Source organism: Diadema antillarum, unplaced genomic scaffold (assembly GCF_040938485.1).
Source record: "Diadema antillarum isolate AM-2024a unplaced genomic scaffold, OU_Dant_1.0 scf00000031, whole genome shotgun sequence".
Lineage (NCBI taxonomy): Eukaryota > Metazoa > Echinodermata > Echinoidea > Diadematoida > Diadematidae > Diadema > Diadema antillarum.
The window spans coordinates 1,793,022-1,812,481 of record NW_027270920.1 but is presented as its reverse complement, the minus strand read 5'-3'; the positions used below and the strand labels follow the sequence as shown (position 1 = coordinate 1,812,481).

The window sequence follows — 19,460 nt, the reverse complement described above, 5'->3', positions numbered from 1 at the left end:
TTTCTTTAAGGACCACCTGCCAATGATGACTGCTTTCTCTGCCTGCCTTGGTCGTTCTACACAGGTTTCACTGCAGTGCATTGTTTCAATTTATTAGGCCAGCTTGATAGCAGATTCTGCACTCTTGAGTGACTGTAATGTTGTGTCATACAGTTTGATGATTCATTTTATTCTTGGTTGCTGTAATATGCACTTTGCTGTATTTTCAAACAGTGATGTCGTATACAGACTATTTTCACCATGTTGAAACTTCAGCACATATCAAGCTCTGTGATATCAGCACCCTGCCCAGAGAGGCCACCTTTATATATATGAGGACCACCTGTCTATAAGGGTGCTGTTCATTATTCCAAAGGTTCGCTATTCCGAAGGTTCATTATTCCGAAGGTTCTTTAATCCGAAACACACAAATTCACTATCGGGTATACCTAGAGGTTCGTTAATCCAAAAATGAAAAAAAGTTTGTTAATCCCAACATTTGTGGCGTTCTGTAGGTTCGTTATTCCGAAGGTTCGTTAATCCTAAAATGAAATAGGATTCGCTATTCCGAACACTCGTTTATCCGAAAATGAAATAGGGTTCGTTATTCCGAAGGTTCGTTAAACCGAAAATGAAATAGGGTTCGTTATTCCGAAGGTTCATTAAACCGAAAATGAAATAGGGTTCGTTATTCCGAAGGTTCATTGATCTGAAAATGAAATAGGGTCCGTAACGAACTTTTGGAATAACGAGCTTTGTTTCATTTTCGGATTAACGAACATTCGGATTAACGAACATTCGGAATAATGAACCTTATTTCATTTTTGGACTAATGAACCTTCGGAATAACGAATCTTCGGAATAACGAATCTTCAGAATAACAAACCCTTGGACTAAAGAACCTTCGGAACAACGAACCTTCGGAATAACGAACTGTAACCATCTATAAAAGGCACCTGTTGACAGAAAACACCTGTTTACAAAGACCACCTGTCCGCAAAGACAACCCTTCCACCGAGACCTGTCCATAAAGATCATCATTCCATAAAGATGACCTGGCCATAAAGACCACCTGCCTACTAGGACAACCTGTTCAAGGAAACTACCTATTCATTAAGATACCCATCCATAAGACCACCTGAGCTGTGTATAGAGACTTGCTACAAATGTTAATGTACCTGTCCAATTAAGACCCCTGCCCACAAAGACCAATTCTTCTGTCACCCTTGGATGGTCTTTGTACAGGGGTGTCACTTTGTCTGACAACCAAAAGTTCTGCTACATGGCATCATGCTTTCTTCTTCCTCTTTTTTTTTCCTCTTGTTCTTGTTCTTGTTCTCCTCCTTCTTCTTCTTCTTCTTCCTCCTCCTCCTCTTCTTCTTCTTTTTCTTCATCTCCATCTTCTTCTTCTTCTTCTTCTTCTTCTTCTTCTTCTTCTTCTTCTTCTTCTTCTTCTTCTTCTTCTTCTTCTTCTTCTTCTTCTCTTTTAGGTCTGGACAAAGTCTCCCCAGCGATTTATGATTTCTCAGAAAATCAGTCATAGTTAGGATGACAAAAGCCCTGTCTGGATGAATTCTCAAAATTTTCCCCAATCATGGAGGAAAAGCGGAAAAAAACCCAAACAAACAATGAAGGTGGTGAGGGTTGGACAAGGATAAAGAGAAATGATTCTCAAACAGTCATGCTTAGACATCAAAGTTTTAAATAACATTTTTTTTTTTTTTTTTTTTTTTGGGGGGGGGGGTAATATTATCATCACATGCAAAGTATGGCAGATGCCATTTGCATTCCTGTAGTATACCATTCAGGAACCAGTTCTAGAAAAAGGTTTATGCCACGACAACTCTTTGAAGGTCTTTCTGCCACATTATAATGTATCTCACTAGGCGTGGTCAGACTGGCGAAAGATCGAGAAGTTTAAGATCGCGAAGTTTCAGTTTCTAGTGGTCACACTGGCAAAAAATTGAGAAGTTTGGCGGGGGTGCAGAAATATCCCTAGATAGGGTGGAAAGTTTTGCAAGAAGTTTGCAGGTACACTGGCAAAACTTCGAGATCTTAAAGACTGCGATATTGAAACTTCTCCAACTGTTCTCCATCTTTTGCCAGAGTGACTGCGGCTATTGTCAAGGAGCCTAGTGGGTGCATTCACTTGACATTTGATATCAACAAGTTTGATGAAAGTCTTGAAGAACTGACAGATGAGACAAATGCAAGATTAATATGGGGCTGTTATAGCTTAAGCATTTAAACCTACAAGAAAGTACCATCATGCAAGCGAATGTTGCAGCAAAAATCAATTAAAACAACAACAGCATCCATGCCATATCACTTGTTAAGGTCATTAAATACAATCACAATGACATTCTCTCAATGAATTAAGATTATATGTCAATCAATCTGATTAAAACACAAGCCCACCTGTTCTCCAAACGACTTTCCCCGACCTTACTCGAAGATGAGATGGCAAAAAGTTTTGGGGGTGGGGGGTGGGAGAGGGGTCTGGTGCCACTTTTGTCTCTCTGGACAAATTTCATCAGACATGCTGATGATACTATTTCATCCTTTCCAGGCTGACATTCGGCAATTCCTCCCCTGCCAAGTTCTGTTCCATGTTAAACCATAAAAGCCATTCATTTAGTATGATCTGTGGCAGCCTTTTCAAAAGGAAATTTCTCCAAGTGGGAAAATTGGAAAAGCATGATGAGAGAATAACACATGGTGATGGTTTTGCAGTTTTGTTTTTGTTGTTTGTTTGTTTTTTGTTACATTTTGGGGGGTCTTTTTAACTCTTAAGATTCAGTTGGTGGATGTGAGCCAAAGACTCTGAAACGTCCTTCCATTTCTGTCGACGGACAGGGCCTTTTAATAGTGGGACTATGAACCAGGCATGGCGACAGTCTGAAATTTAGCTTAACTAGAACCAGACAGAATAGAGAACAACAATTTGTACTGGATAATGACTGATATGAATGCTCCTCAACTCCCCTCCTCGATATCGTTTCAAGAATTCAATCTTAAAACTAGAATTGACTTCAGAGAAAAGTGAACATGGCCATTGTCAAGAGAAAAAAATGGTTCAAAGGACTGATTTGTGAAATCAGTATATTCCTATTCAGCAGCATAACAGGACTGTCTTAGGATATAATGAAAGATCCACTTCTGCCTTAAAGGAGAAGTTCACCTTCATAGACATGTGGGTTGAGTGAATGCAGCAATATTAGTAGAACACATCAGTGAGAGTTTGAGCAAAATCGGACAGTCCGTTAAAAAGTTATGAATTTTTGAAGTTTTTGCTCAGTCACGGCTGGATGAAAAGACTACTATAGCTTGTGATGTCACATGAGTACAACGATATAAAGAAAGAATAAAGAAAATTCAACATATTTCCATTTTTCTCGCATAACAAAAGAACACTCGACTTCTCTCTTTCAGAAGGCAGGGGGAATAATATTACCCTTAACATACGTCAGTAGCAAGTCGAAGAACTGTGCACTTTATTCAAAAAGTAAAGTTTTGTAAAATTCTCTTTTTATTTTCCTTATATAGTTGTACGCATGTGACATCATACACTGTAGTAGTCTTCTCTTCCAGCAGTGACTGCGCAGATACTTAAAATATTTGTAACTTTTGAATGGATTGTCCAATTTTCCTCAAACTTTCACTGATGAGTTCTTCTAATATTGCTGCATCCTCTCAATCCTTATGTACATGAAGGTGGACTTGTCCTTTAAATTGCTAATACCTTCTTAATAGATCACCATACAGTGTACATTCTCCAATGTTTGTCAACTGAAACACATTTGGCTACATTCTATGTAATTTTCTCTTGTTGTCATCATATTTCAATAGTTAAAATGCACAACACACATAGCGTCAAGACATAAAACTTAGCTGCAGCATTTATAAAGCAGGAATATTCTATAGTGTCCTGAAATTAGAACCAGACTATCATGAAAATCATGCATGCCTTTTTCCAGTGCAAGCACCACAGTGTAATGGTTATAACCCAGAATTTTAAGCAACAGGCTTTAAGTTCAAATTTAGACTGGTGCATTTAACCTAGGGGAAGATATTTTGCCCACAAATGTCCATCTTGACCCAGGTATAAATGAGTAGGCCTACCTACGCTGTACCAATGCTGAGGTAATCATAGCAGGCCCCTCTGCAAGGACAGAGACTAATTAGGGTTAATGGTACCTTCTTCTTCTTATCAATATCATCATCATTACAATAATCATCATTATTACTGATAGAAGAAATAATTATTACTACTACTTATATTATCTTCAATATAAGATGATAAGAATCTATCAGTCTCCCTAATATGTGTGATTACCCCTTTTCTTTCTTTATTCTACAACACTATTGACTAAATTTTTAAACGCTCAGAGCCATTCACACATATTCTACAAATGATGCTTGTCATAGGGCAGTTTCTATCAAAGAAACCTTGAGGTCAGATGTCTAGCATATGAAATTTTAAGTTTTAATAAGTCATTTGAAGATTGATGATGCAAAACTGGGCATCCTCCCGGTATACTATGGCCTGGGTTTTGTTTGCTTTGGGGTTCGTGCTGTTGTTGTTTTTCTTCTGTGATATTCTTTATAATATGTTCATCTCATCCCCTACCCATCGTCATTGCCAAGACAATACATGATGAGGGAGGGGGGAAATATGATTTTCTCAGACTTTCCCTCTCAGACGGTGGCAAAACATGTCGTGAGAAGACAGGACACATGTTCGCCCATGTGCATACAGGCCAAGCATGAGAGCAATGAACTCGGATGGCGAGCAATTGTAAAAGTTCCAGTTGGAAGGGGGGAATGATTGAAATACTTGCAGTGAAAAGGTCTTGACAGTCAGGATCGGTACGTTCACGTCGGCATGCTCCAGTTCCACCCCGATCCGCCTCGTGTCTAGGTACTTCAGCAGTCCTCCGAGTGCTCGGATCTGTAGCAGAATCAAAAGACAATCTTAATGTAAGAATTTCACACATTCGAGCCCATACTGACGCAAAGATGACATTGCAGTTTTGAGAAATGGTGTATGAAGAAAAATTAGGACGAAACATATAAGGAGAAAAGGAAAAGAAAAAGGTGAGGGGAGACAAAACACACATTCAAAAAGAAAATGATTATGCAGTAGAAGGAGAGATTGATCTGTAAAGCAGTCAAAAAAAAAAAGGAGAAAGTAAAGATATGTTGATGTGAAAAAGCAGAAAACACTAGACAATACAAAAATCCTGCATAGAGGAACAAGAAGACAAAACAATGCAGAAGGAGGATGAAGAAGTGCAAATGAGAAGAAAATTACAAGAAGAAAAAGAAAGACGAAGAAGAAAGAACAAGTTGCAGAAAAGACGAAGAAGAAAAAGAAAGAAAGAAACAGATGCCGAAAAAAGAAGAGGGAAAAGACTGAAAGAGAAGAGTACGAAGTGGAAGCCCGAAAAAAAAAATGTCAAGGACAATGAAAGGAATAAATTGATCAAGCTGGAACAGGCTCTGGTATAGAATTCAGCCAAGTGATGATCCCAAACACAAATTACAGTGATTACTTGTTCAAGGCTGAAGTGTAGAACAGTGACAGTGATATCTGATCACCCGTGCTGGCATCCTTGTTAGCCATGCAGACAGCCGGACGAGATGTACCTAATTCTGGGTAAATCACTCCAAAATTTGACATATCCTCCGCTGTCTTCGTGTGATGAAACCACAGGGGTCTAATAATTCAATTTCATTTATTCCTCGCAATACCCAATCCCGACACTTTTTTTTTCTTTAATTCTCCCTTGTAGCAACGCACAATCAAATTCAAGATTCTGGCCTCAAAGAGTACAGTAAGGTAGTAGTAGCAACAGTCAACGGAAGAATGCCATGTCTCACGACAGAAACGCCCCTTTGTATTTGCCAGTCAATCACACAGCTCATTTGGCATACTCATGTATGCACAGCAAGACACTGAGAGAAGTCTCTTTTTTTTTCTTTTAGGAGTTAAGAACAATAATTATGACCAAAAAAAAAACAACTAAACAACTTTCTACAAAACTTGTTGAAGTTTTATCCATATATGGAAATTATGGCTCAATAACAGTAGGCCTACTAATTCATGTTGCCACGCTTAAAAAATCTGCCCTGCCAATAAAAAAACAAAACAAAGGCAGATTCTCAAAAGTGGTAGTCAATCACACTTTGATTGTGCTTTTCCAATCACGAACTAATACAGTAATTATCATTGATGTTTCCCTACACAGACTGTCTGTGAAATAAACAAAACAAAATACAAAACAAAAACAATATCAAGATCATTTATCTAGACGCTAATAACCAATGATTACATTAGACCCTAAAAAGAACAACTGTTATGTTTGTGGGGATGATGTGGCATTCATAAGAAGATACAAACAAAAACAAAATATCATAAAGGCAGGACACACAGAATTTATTACAGCGTAACTGACAGAATCATGAAAGATGTTGTTTAAAGTTAACACATTGAAGACTAGTTCCGAGTATACTCGGGCAGGTGTCTATGGGAAATGCCTGTTGCAACAAAGTGAGCCCGTTCTCAATGGGTTAACATGAACAAAAGTGATAATAAAAGGCTTTTATAGGCATGTGTGTCTGATTATATTCTGTCTCTTAAAGTCAACTGAAGAAATTGAGTGAATTTTCAGTTCAGCAAAATGACAAGCATAATGATAGATTTTCTCATGATACACACTAAAGATCAGTCCATTCACAGGAACAAAATTAAAATGAAAACCATCCCATCTGTTTGACATATATCTCCTCTTTATCTTTCTCTCTTTTATCTGTCTCCCATCCTCATCTCTCTTTCTCCCTCTTTTCTTTACTTCCTTTCTCTCTTGTCCCACCCCCTCCCTTTCTCAACTTCCCCCTCTCCCTCTTTCCCGCCCTTTCTCTTTCTCACAAAGTTCCTGCCACGATCCATCAGTAGGCCATATGCTATAGCCGTGATTGACGCTCGCGTGTAAACTCTCGATTAAATTGCGCCATCATACAGGGAAACGCTTCCTGCAATCCGCCGTGACACACTCGCAGTGGAGAGGGGAAACTATACGGGAAGTCCAGCCAGCCCCCTCAATCACAGAAAATGCCGAGTGAAAAAAAAAAAGGAGTATAAGACAAAAAAGTAACAGAAAGAATATGGTACTCTCTCTTTCTCTGTTAAAGAACTGGAAACGAAATGACTCAGCATCACAAGATTGTATCTATCTTGGAAGAAAAAAGTAGACATTGATGGCACGCTCGAGGACAGTTTGGAAATAAACTGGAATCTGGAGATACTTTCCTCTTCTTTTTCCTCTCCATCCTCTTGTCCAGTTGAGTTTGTCATTTTAGAATTGTGGACAATGAGGGCGCTCAGCAGAAACCTGGACAATGCCAAGATCACAAACCTACCTTTCTCTGCCACTGTCTTCTGTTATCATTCGGCCACATTCCTTCCTCTCATTATAATCACTTTCTATTGTCAAAGATGTCATAAATGATCAGTGTAGTCATATACATCTTCTTAATTATCTTGCCCATCATGATATCCATCGTCATGGCAATCATTTATTTTCATCGCGATTATCAACATCATCATCATTGAACTGCAACCATCACTACACTTTTATCATCTCAGTTATCATTATCATCATTATATTCAACCACCACAATTCTTATCATTATCTCCTATATCTCATCATCATTATCTTCATCATCATCATCATCTCCATCCTAATCAGCATCATCACCATCATCAGTGTCAAAATCTTCAGCATCAAGACTGCTCACAAAGAGGATTATTTCCTGTTAAAATATCATCTCCATAATCATCATAAATGACTTCATTATAGCTGTGCCTCCCTCCCAGTCATTTCTATTGATTTCATAAATTTGAGCAATTAAATATGATTATGCTATATCTCACAAATAAAACTCTAAAAGCAGTCAACATCATGACCACCTCACCTGCATAATCAATGGGGATGTTACTGGATAATCATGGTGCTAATCACCGGCATGCAATATTTTCACAGGTAGTGTCATTTTCATAACTCCATTCATTTTTTAGTTTGCACAAGTCATTTCCTTCTCATTCACACCTTCTTCATCATTTTTTATCATCTCCTCTTCCATGCTCCTGGTTGTTTAGATGTGAATCTTCAGCAAGAAATCTGTCTTTCTATCCATCTGTCTGTCTGTCTGTCTGTTTCTTCATCATTCTAGCTGTCTCTCATTGCTGACGTCAGGTTGATACAACTCTAATAAGACGCTTCCCTCTAGAAGTTTCGGTCAAAATGTGAATCACACAGGTTGAAAAAGAGAGATTTGACACTTGTACCATTCTTTTTTTTTCTCTGAATATCAGATACCTATTTCTCACAATTTTTTTTTCTCCGAAACAATTATATCCCACGCTGGCTTTCAGGGACAAGCAGCAGTAGCTCTGTAAACTCAATTATCGGGAACTGGAACTCTGTTATTTTTGAAGGATTTGATATCTCTCTCTCTCTCTCTCTCTCTCTTCCCTGATGCAACTGAAACTAAAACTGGTGTGCGGTCCTTCGAAAGAGTGTGAGAAGTCACAGAAACCACACACACACACACACACACACACACACACACACACACACACACAAACACATGCTGAGAAAGGGGGGGGGGTAGAGTGGGAACAAAATGAGTAGAACTTGAATTTGTCAATTAAACATGGGTAAGGTAATTGAATCAAATGCAGCCGTCACAAGATTACAAATGCATCCTATGCCATAATCCTTTGGACGATTGAGTTTGACACAAGTTCTTTGTTTTTGCTTTGTTTGTTTGTTTCTTTGTTTTTTGCTCAAAGGTAAAAGTTTCTGAAGGGTGGGAAAAGACCCTTTCAAGGTTTGCATCCTACTGTGAGAGAGTCAGACTGGGTTCAGATTATAGATACAACCAAGTGGCATAACAAAGCTGGGGTGACAAGACCTTGTATCTCAAATTTTGGAGAAAATGACTTTTTTTGGATTAATGGTCAGATAATCAGTTAAGTGATGTCCTGTCCAAATCCTAGCTGTCTTACCCAAAAAAATGAAGCCACCACAGCATGTCAAAGGAAAGGCTATCTCATTTGATACAGTGCTTTGGGTGCTATGTTTTTGTTTGTTTTTTGTTTTTTTGCTCTCCTGAACATTTGACATTTTGTAAATATGATGCCTTGTCACCCAGTGACAATGAATAACACCAAATATTTCCATTGTAATTAGTGAGACAAGCATGTCAATTACACCAATGAAAAACACACTCACACACAAAAAAAAAACTACTGAAACAAAAAACTATTTCAGCCACTTGCGAACAATACGCCACTCTGAGAAGTTGCAGTAAAAATTGACTGTTTTAGAGCTGCCACCATCAACACATTAGAATGAGGGGGTGTCAAATAGCAATCAGGCATATTCTTGCATGTTATATGCATCTAGATGTAGGTGGAAATAATCTCCACATCAGGCAAGTCTTCATTTATATTGTAAAACCAGAAACATTTGCAGCATAAAACTTTCACAAAGTGAAGACAATGGCATGTCATTGAATCAGACATTCACGATTTGCCACTGGCATTCAGTCTATTGTGTAGACAAGAGCTTTTGCTTGCATTTCAATATTTTTGAGGCTCCTCGGCCCTTGCGAAATTTGTGAAAGTTTCATAGCATGCTAAATTTTCTGGTCATATGGTACTTTTGTTAGAACATGAAGAGATATTTAAGTTTGGAGATTTGCAGAGACTTGGTAGGTCTGTGGCTAACAAGATAACGACTGCATAATGGAAATGATTAAAAGTCTTTACCAGAGTATACCATCATTTCTTTGAAGGAAAATGGAGCCATATTACTGTCTCATGTGGGCAAATTAGTCTTTACACTATAAATTATTTTATAGCATGCATATGGAATTTTGGCTTCCCTCAACTGCATCAAATTTGGAGAGCTTTTGATTATTCTTATCAATTATAATCTCAAGTAGACTACAGTCTTTGCGTATGATGGTCCTATCTGCTTTCAACCAATGTTGGGATTATTTAGCTAACAACAGTATGAACATCTACCCCTAGTGTTATTCTCTCATTATAATGGAAGAATTTCCATGTCAGCTAGCCACACAAAGCAATGATATTGAAATAAAATGGCAATGTAATCTCTTCTGCAAATTATACCCTATGATGTTTTCTAGAGGTTTGTCAACCTTGAAAGCATTTCAAGAAGAGAGTAATTACAAACAAAACCCTACATGAGCTGTTGAGAAGCTTGCACTCCTCCTAACCAAACAAGATGGGAGAGTATTTTCCTCTCATTTCCTCGTTGAGGCAGGTATACTGGTAGTGATAAGTCACGGTGGTACAGAGGCTCCACTCTTAATGAGCGTAATGATGCAACCACCTCAAAGGGCCAGATGCCAGGGTATCACTGTCACCACTCTGGCGATCAGACTTTGATTATACCTGATCCGTACGTGACTAAATCGGGCCTAAGCCCAATTAACACGCGGGGCGTCCCCTGTCTCAGCACAGTCATACCTGGTGATTCTTACGGGGTGTTTCCCTTTCTCACCCACACGTGGTGATGCATGGTGTACGGGGGTGCGACGTACGTGGGAGGGGGGTTCCCAAATTGGTAGCTCTGTTGTTTAATGACATCATGGGGAAGCACGGGGGGGGGGGGGGGGGGGGGGGGGGGGGGAGGAATGGGGGAGGGAAACGCAGCTTTAGTTTATTGTGTTTGAGACGTTAATGATGCTGTCATCCACACCTTCAGACATCCTAATCGCATCATGTAACTTTCTATTCTCTTCTTAGACCATCTGTCGTTGGGAAGATGTTAAAATTTGCTTTGCAAAGCCCTCCCTGATCTCACGAAGCACAGATAATACCTCACTAAGTTTTGGCTTACTCATTGTTGTATCTTATACCCAGGGACTCTCTTGTGTACACGTGAGAAGCATATGAGTAAGAGCCATGATTGCTTTGTTTTGTTTCGTTTGGTATTCATGGAGTTGGTTAGTTTTTCGGGGGGGGGGGGGGTGGATCAAGCTCTTTTTCCTCCCTTCACAGTGGTATCACAAACGCTGGCAGAGACGAGTGATACAAACCCTTTTATCCTCATCATCCTCATCTGAATGACACCGGAATTCAACAATCATCACATTGTCAGGGAATAATGAATGACAAAGAAACAAACAAATCACTCCCACAACATCTTTGTCGGGAGCACTAGGAGAAGAGTTCGTTGCAGCTTGCTCACTGGCACAGAATCAGAATTTATGCTAAAAAAGTGAAAGAAAATAAAACTGGGCTCACAAATGTAACATCCTGTAAACAGTTAGATACAATAATTGCCACTTCCTTCGCATCCTAGCAGCAGTGGGGAAAACTGCCTTATTTTTCTCACGTCGTATTGTCCCTTTCTGTTAACTTTGCATCAACAAGTGTTTGGATATTTCCATCTGCACTTCAGTCTCAGTGACAGAAATCTCAATTTGTTTGTAAGGGTGATAGTAGAGTCTCATTTTCTCTTCTCACTCTGTTTCCCCCCCCCCCCCCCGCACAATCGGAGGAAATGTAATCAGATTCAGAAATTAATCCTTGCTCTACACTATCGCCTCTATCATGCTCGACAGTTTGAATGCTGCTACATCAAAATCATATCTTTGATTTGTGACACTACAGACATGATGGGAACTAGACATAAGTGAGAAGGTTACAAATCATTTTACATGTTGGACATATCATTTCTCCCAACTATGATAAGCCTGTAATGCAATAGGAGCTTGTATATTCCCTTAAACACTCATAGTGTTGATATTTTTGTAGAAGACCTTCTTCCACTCTTGAGTAATCCCAACCCTCAAAGACTACAGCATTATACCAACCAATTAATTCACTTTTGACTGGATGTGCTAGTTGTTTGTTGTTTCCATGGTAACCACATTCATATAAGGTGTTGATTATGTAATATACATATAAGTATATTGGCATGACAGAAAAATATTGCGGACTAGGTATGTCTTTGAAAAGATATTTCATCAACATTATATGGAAGGAGTTCTACAGTATGTAACACATCATGTCCTTATTTTGTTTTGCTTTTAATTCAAGGCCTCTGCAAAAAACAACAACAACAACAAAAAACATCAAAATACATGAAGCACAACATTAGATCACAGTACACTGAATTAAGTAAATTTTTGATGCCTCCTCCCGTAAAAAGTACTTTAAAAAATGAAACAAGGTATCCTCAGTTTCCCCTATAAGATATGAATCGATGCCACATTTCAGTTTACATTCTCATTTTGGGCTTGCATTAGCAGTATAGAACCTTCAGTAGTTATAGCCATATTCATACATAGGCCCCTATACATACATACATACATACATTCATACATACATGCATGTACACTATTATAAAGAATATAAAGCTATTAATGTATCTAGATGCTAAGATAGATAGACTAATAAATAGATAGATAGATAGAATATAAATAGATAGGAGATAGATAGATAGATAGATAGATAGATAGACAGACAGATAGATAGATAGATAGATAGATAGATAGATAGACAGACAGATAGATAGATAGATAGATAGATAGATAGATAGATAGATAGTCTATAAATATAAACCTGTGCATAGGAGATAAATTACCCATGTTTTAAAATCTGGTTTAGCGCAGTTACACGAGAAGTCTTTCCAGTTTAGGAGAATTAAAATGTACTACTTGATCCTGATTGTCTTCTGTACAAATCAAGCAATCAAAAGAACAGAACTTTGTCTCTTAGAAAATCTCTTGTACTCATTTCACAGATAATTCCTGACAACTCGGGAGATCAAATCACGCCACACCTCCGCAGCCTACGTCCCACCACCAGACACCATCTGTCACAGCCAAGTCAAGGGAAACCAAAGGGAGGGACACCCCATTTAAACCACGGGGTGAGTTAAGCTGGAGTCATCGCGGAGGGTCCGGGCCAATCATGACAGTGAACCTGTCTTTTTACGTCAAGGGGGACCCTCGGACAGGTGCAGTTTATGAGTCATTAGTTCATCAACTTCTCAAAGTTGTTAATTGCATAATTGCGACCCTTTAATCAGGTTAGGGTCAAAATCAAATCAAGAGGGTGGTCTAAACACACACACATACACCCCGACTGACCAATAATGACACCATCACGGGTAAGGTAGCGGTAGGTGATCCCCCACGGTTAAAGATAGCTCCATAAACCTTCACTGATTGGTTCCTTGCAGCTCATCGTATGTTTACATCTGTATTGCACCACGCCATGATTTCCATATCACCATGTACACTTCATCTTAACACGATAAGGAAATTGCATTGACTCATCTGAAGGTCTCTGTACTTTTAATTAACCTTGATTGGTCTCCTTAATGCCTTTCTTATTCACACTCAGCTCATCTTCTTAAAACAGATTATGCTTTTTTTCTTAGTTCATATAACAGGTTAGAGGAATGACTGGTCACAGGTATGATCTTTGATTAGTTAACAGGTAGACAACTATAAACCAATGGGTAGCTGTGTTTATCCTACAGGATTAATTCCTGGATTATTACCTTTTGCCAAATTATATCACAATTCACACCAAGACTTCATAATCCATCACTGGGATGTGAGTTCTTGATTTATGTAAAGATAACAGGCAGTGATGACCTGATAGGGAATTTTACCAACTTTTTTACAGGATTTCCTGAATTGTGGACAGAAATAATATTTAACTCAAAGCAGTAAATGATACCTTTCAACTTGGGCTACTTAGACAGTTCTACAAATAATATTGATGACAATAATAGTGACAGAACCATGTGAATTTCACTATCCCAAGCGGGCCCACTTCTGACCAATCACAGCACTCCCTCCACACAGTGTAGACATTGGATGCCTAGTCTCGCAGTCAGACTCTCCTTGTCACATCAAGCCCTTCTCGATCCTTTCACTGTCTCACATCTTACCACAGATCAAGGTGATTGGTAGTTCCCTCCACTTCTTTTTGTTCTGGTATTCCAAATACGCACATACCCGTAAGCTGGCAGATTTTGATTGGTCAATCCATGTGACTTGCAGGTATGTGTCTACATCAAATCATGGCCAAGTTTTGGAAGGAAACTGAATAACTGTAAAATAGGCTACCGTACCAAGTTTCAGCTCAGTATGTTGACCCCCCCCCCCCCCCCCCCCCCCCCCCCCGGGAAAAAAAAATGGTTAAAGGGAAAGGGAGTAAAACAGGGAAGGAGGGGGATAAATGGATATCGAGAGAAACTGAAAAACTGTTACATAGGCTACCGCTTCCAAGTTTCAGCTCTGTGTGTTCAAAAAAAAAAAAAAAATGGTTAAAGGGGAAGGGATTAAAACAGGGAAGGGGGAATAAATGCATATCAAGAGGAACTGAATAACTGAAATAGGCTTCTAAATTTCAGCTCAGTATGTTGACCAAAAAAAAAAAGGAAAAAAGGGTTAAGGATTAAATCAGAAAAGGAGAGGAGTACTGTAAAAGTGGAAATTTTCGCGCATTTCGCGCAACCAGAAACTAGCGCGAAAATAAAAGCACACAAATAATTTTGCTTGCCATATGTTCCTGTGCGTGATGTCTTGATTCCGCGGAATTAAAAACAGGCGAAACTCTTCTTACCCGGCCAAGCGCGAAAAATTACTCATGTGAAAATATCCACTTTTACAGTATCATACTGGTAATGAGAGAAGTACTGGGTCTGTATCAAAAGGCTACATAGACTAGTGGGTTTCCACCTGGAAGCAAAATTACGAGCATTTTGTCTAGCCCAGGTAGGTGCCTTTTGCCACTAACCAATACCACAAATTACCATGGGAACAGCACGCCCAGACAGTCTCGGTCGGAACAGAGACATATTGATGTAAATTGGCCTCTGAACAGACTTTATGGAGCCCCCCAGAGATCTGCTTGGCTATATGACAACGATACACACAGTAGAACTCACTTGAGATATAGAAGCATAAAGAAACAAATGGGTTTGTCCAACTTGCAAAGTCATGCTTCCTATGCTGTACCACAAATGTGCTTAGTCCCACCTGTTCACTTTTATGGACATTTTGTGGATTCCTTGCACACATGATTACTAAGCCTCTCCACTTCACTAATTTCAAAGTGAAGCACCACCCCCATTCTCAAAGTGACTGTCGTTAGACAGAGTGTGATTCATAAGAACACATCAGTAGTAGTTTAAGTGAAAATTGGAAGCCTCACATGTGGTTAAGACACATTAGATATTATGTCAAAACACATATATTCACATGAGATGAGACAATTATGTCATTGCTATACAAATTATCCATAGGCTTAGACGTAAAAAATTTTAAAAAATATATAAATTTTAGTACAAATTTAGCAACTTCAACACGTACCTCCCTCTTGATAGTCAAAATTGCAAAGTTATTATGACTATATATACTAACACAGAGGATATGATTTCATTTACAAGATTTAATTATAAAAGAGGGGAAATTTGGAAATGGCTTAGGTGCAAGTCAATCTGAAACTTGTGAATCAATGACAATATTACATCATCAAATTTGCATATTGGTTCAAGAGCAATATTTCAGCATTTTTTTTTTTGATCAAAATATTTAAAGATATAAAAATCCTCTGGCATCTAATTTGAAGGTAACTTTTCATATTTCCCAATGCACACGACCACATGACTTATGAAGAATTGTGAGCATTTATAGGAACATGGAGGATATATCCTACAGCATGTAGACAAACCCCCTGGAATACAATGCATCTATGAGCCTTTTTCAAAGGCTAGGCATAAACAAAACTATTTACTACAATGCTTTGATATCTTTTTTGTGAAAGGTTCATTTTCATTTTCTTTTATCGATGCGGTTCACAACGTGGTTTGCTTAAATGGCCAAAAGATCAGTGTGTTTAACTGCATTAGACTCTCTCTTGGGGGTCCTTCTATGATAGGGTGGTGAGAATATGGTCAAAGCGGGGGAAGCTATCAAATATTGGGTGACAAGTCCGGGGCGTGGCCAGCCGAGTTGACAGAGATATCACCACTAATCGATGCTGACTGGGTTTATTAGACCACGGAGAGTGTTTGGTTGCTGGGACAGCAAGAGGATGCATGAGAGACAAGGGGAAACTCATTAAAACAAAAGCTAAAAGTATCCACAGAAAAGACATTTTCAAAGATCATTAAAAATTGCATCAAAAAAAAAAAAGATTGTCACTCCACAGGACTTTCATGATCACCTCACATTTGTGTGCACGTTGGAGGATCTCCCCGAGGTTCAACCACAATCCTCTTCCTGTAGCAAATTTTCCTTTCCTCAAAGGTTTTTTAGCACTCTAACCTACTCCTCGAGGATATGCCTGAGTGTATTTGTTTGTCTTCTTTCAAACACTCCAGAATTACCTCTATTCCTTCTCTGACATGTCTGCCCCTTTAAAATCCCAATGTCAATCAATGAGCTTAGTGCCTTTGTATCAATTCACTGGATTATTTATGAAGTTTTATTGTTTGGAAATCAGATTTTCCAACAATTTTGTGAAGGGTCAGATTTGCAGTCATGGAGTGCAGCAATGACTGCACTAACTTCTAACTTTTCTACAGTGTTTAACTAATCAAGTCCCATATATGATTTTTGATTTAAGTCAAACTATTCTTTGTCAGTTCAGTGTTTCATAAAGTTCAGCAACTTTTTTTTTTAATATTTGAGCTCTTCATTTCTGACATGTACTTGTTTGTTTCCATTGCAGATTTTTCAAAATTGCTCAATTCCTAAAGTTATGACTGATTCTAAAATTGGAGACATATTTTAGAAGATTTAAGTTCTTTTTCCCCTCAGAAAGTGACAACACTTTGCAAATTTCTTTCTAATTATGTGCAGATGAAAGGAACAAAACCAGTCCCATCTAATCTTTCCCCGATGAAAGACATGGTGACATGATATTTGCTCTTGCGACAGTTGCTCCTGTCCTATTTTCTCCAAGGACTTAGGGTTAGGGTTGTGATAGGGTTTTAGGTTTAGTTCGATGTGAGGATTATGATTAGAGTCAGGGTTAAATGTTTATGGGTTGAATTTATGTTTGGCTTAGTGTGCAGATATTTCACGGGAGCAACTGTTGCAGGAGCATATAAATGTCATGGAACTGCAAGATATGTACTAAAATTCAGAGTTGCCAATTTGCCAATTACGGAAATGCAAGATGTGCAGTGAAATTCAGTGTTGCAAATTTGATGATTAGAACATGAGACAATTCTGCCATAAAATTCCTCAAACATGATGGGTTAAAAATGAGGGGTGGGGGGCTGCAAGGTTACAACGAATGAAAGACAGCTAATTTTGATATTGTTTTATGACATGTGCTTGCGGCCAAGCCGTCAAATCTTTGCGGTGTGCGGGGGATAGAGACATCAAGGAGGTGAGGATCTCCTCTGGGAGGAGGCCCTCGTTAGCTGGAGGTTGCTGCCCTCAGTGAGGTCAGCTGACGAGGCATCAAAATGATTTGGAATCGCAGCCTTACTTCTAAAACGCCTTGTTATATGATTTCCATTTAGGTGTTCTTGCCCCGAAACTTTCGACTTTTGAAGAAGTCAAACAGGTGCAACATTGTGATAGACAAATGGGCAGACCTTTGCACAAAAAAACAAAAATAAAAATAAATGAATAAATATATAAATACTTCAGGGACGTGGCTTATATTGTTATCCATGTCCTCTTCCAATCAGATTCAGAACATCCCTTATACACTGGGTCTAGGGCAATTACCCCCCTGGGCAATTACCCAGGACCCTTCCCATGACCCTAACCCTAATCCTAATCCTAATCCTAATCCTAATCCTAACCCAAATTCTGAACCCTAAACCTAACCCTTATCTTTACTCTAACCTTATCACTAACGAGTATTGGGGGGGGGGGGGGTAATCACTCATGGGGGTAATTGCCTTGATATACCAGAGAACAAAGCATTAGCCACATGGAACAGGGGGAAAAAAGGGGGGGGGGAGTTCAGTAAGGGTTTAATTACCCCACCTAGTCACCGCTTTAAGAAAAGATAGGCATCTGAAGCAATACATTTAATCAAAGATGAGAAGAGAGGGGGGGGGAAGGGAGGGGTGGAGCAGGTAGTTAGGGCAGGTGGGGTGGGGGCAGGTGGGGGAGGGCATATTGGCAGCTTGAAACCATAAATGGGTGTAACTCAAATTGTCCACTATGTGCTGGCACGAATAGTGAATTAGACCAGTTTAATCAGATCAGGCAGATGGTACTTCCGAGGCTATCACAGCCTCTGAAATTCTATAACAAACTTACTCATCTGAGAGAAATTATCTTCAAAGAAAGAGTGACCAAAGGATGCATTCTTTTTTCTTTTTTTTTGTACCATATACTTTCTTCTTTTTGGTGTGTATGCTGATCTACTTATCATTTGCAAAATGTTGAGATGGATTTAAAGGCTGATTGGGTGAAGGTTGTTTTATGTTATGTTGGAATCAATCCATGGCAGTCAGGGCTTGGGGCATGGGTGGTATGAAACTCAATACTACTGTCATCCTACCTCATGATAGTTAAAAGATCAAGAAGTATTGTCATAAATTGTTGGCATAAAACAGAGAAGAGGAAATGGAGGCAGTTTGATTCTAAGCTTAACAAGTACTGTATATCATGTTAACTGCCATAATAAATGACATTCTTTAATAGAAGGGCAGCAGTAGCTGTAAAACAAGAGGGTTGCCAGCTGAATGAGTCAGGGTAAGGGTAAGGAGGTGTGCCATGTGGTCAAAGTTCACATCTAAACCAGATAGCAGGTGAATGACCTCCCTTCACCTCTACCTCCCCCCCCCCCCTTTCCTACATGTATACATCTACATGGTCTGACAAGCTCACGCCTGCTTCTAAATGTGATACAAGACAGCCTACATACAGCTTTCAGACACAAGCACATACACACCCATACATACACACACACATGTAGTACATACACACAAGCATTGTGATGCTCATGATGATGATAAGTGGGGGGTTTTTTGGGTGAAAATATTTACTCCACTACATCTCGGTACTCATGGCATTTTGCAGCTCATTATAATAGAGTCATGAAAGTATCAAACAGCATGATTATATGCTAGTAATGTTCAGATGAAGATACTGCCTGATGAACCAAATACTAAAGTAATAACTAACAATCTTGCACTAGATTGAGAGCTGTAACCACATTAAAAATGTCCTCAAAGTTCCTAACCTGAACCTTAGATACTTTCTTAGTGGCAACGTGGAGCAAACCATTCACACAATTCAAATTCAAGCTAAGTGTATGTTTGATATTTATGTGAAAACCATCTTCTATGTCAGGGTGTCATCCAAATGACTACATCACCGACTTTTGTTACAACCATTGGACCTTATGTTAGATGATAAACTGACAGTGAAATGGTTATACA

At 39.0% G+C, this 19,460-nt stretch overlaps 1 protein-coding gene across 1 annotated transcript in view; it reads right to left on the bottom strand.

The window, feature by feature from the left end:
* Positions 1 to 19,460, bottom strand: part of LOC139741768 (mutS protein homolog 5-like) — a 120,787-nt gene that overhangs the window by 31,836 nt on the left and 69,491 nt on the right. The window contains exon 5 of the mRNA XM_071652353.1: positions 4,821 to 4,930. Coding sequence (XP_071508454.1) covers positions 4,821 to 4,930 — 110 coding nt within the window. The remainder of the gene's footprint in view (positions 1 to 4,820; positions 4,931 to 19,460) is intronic.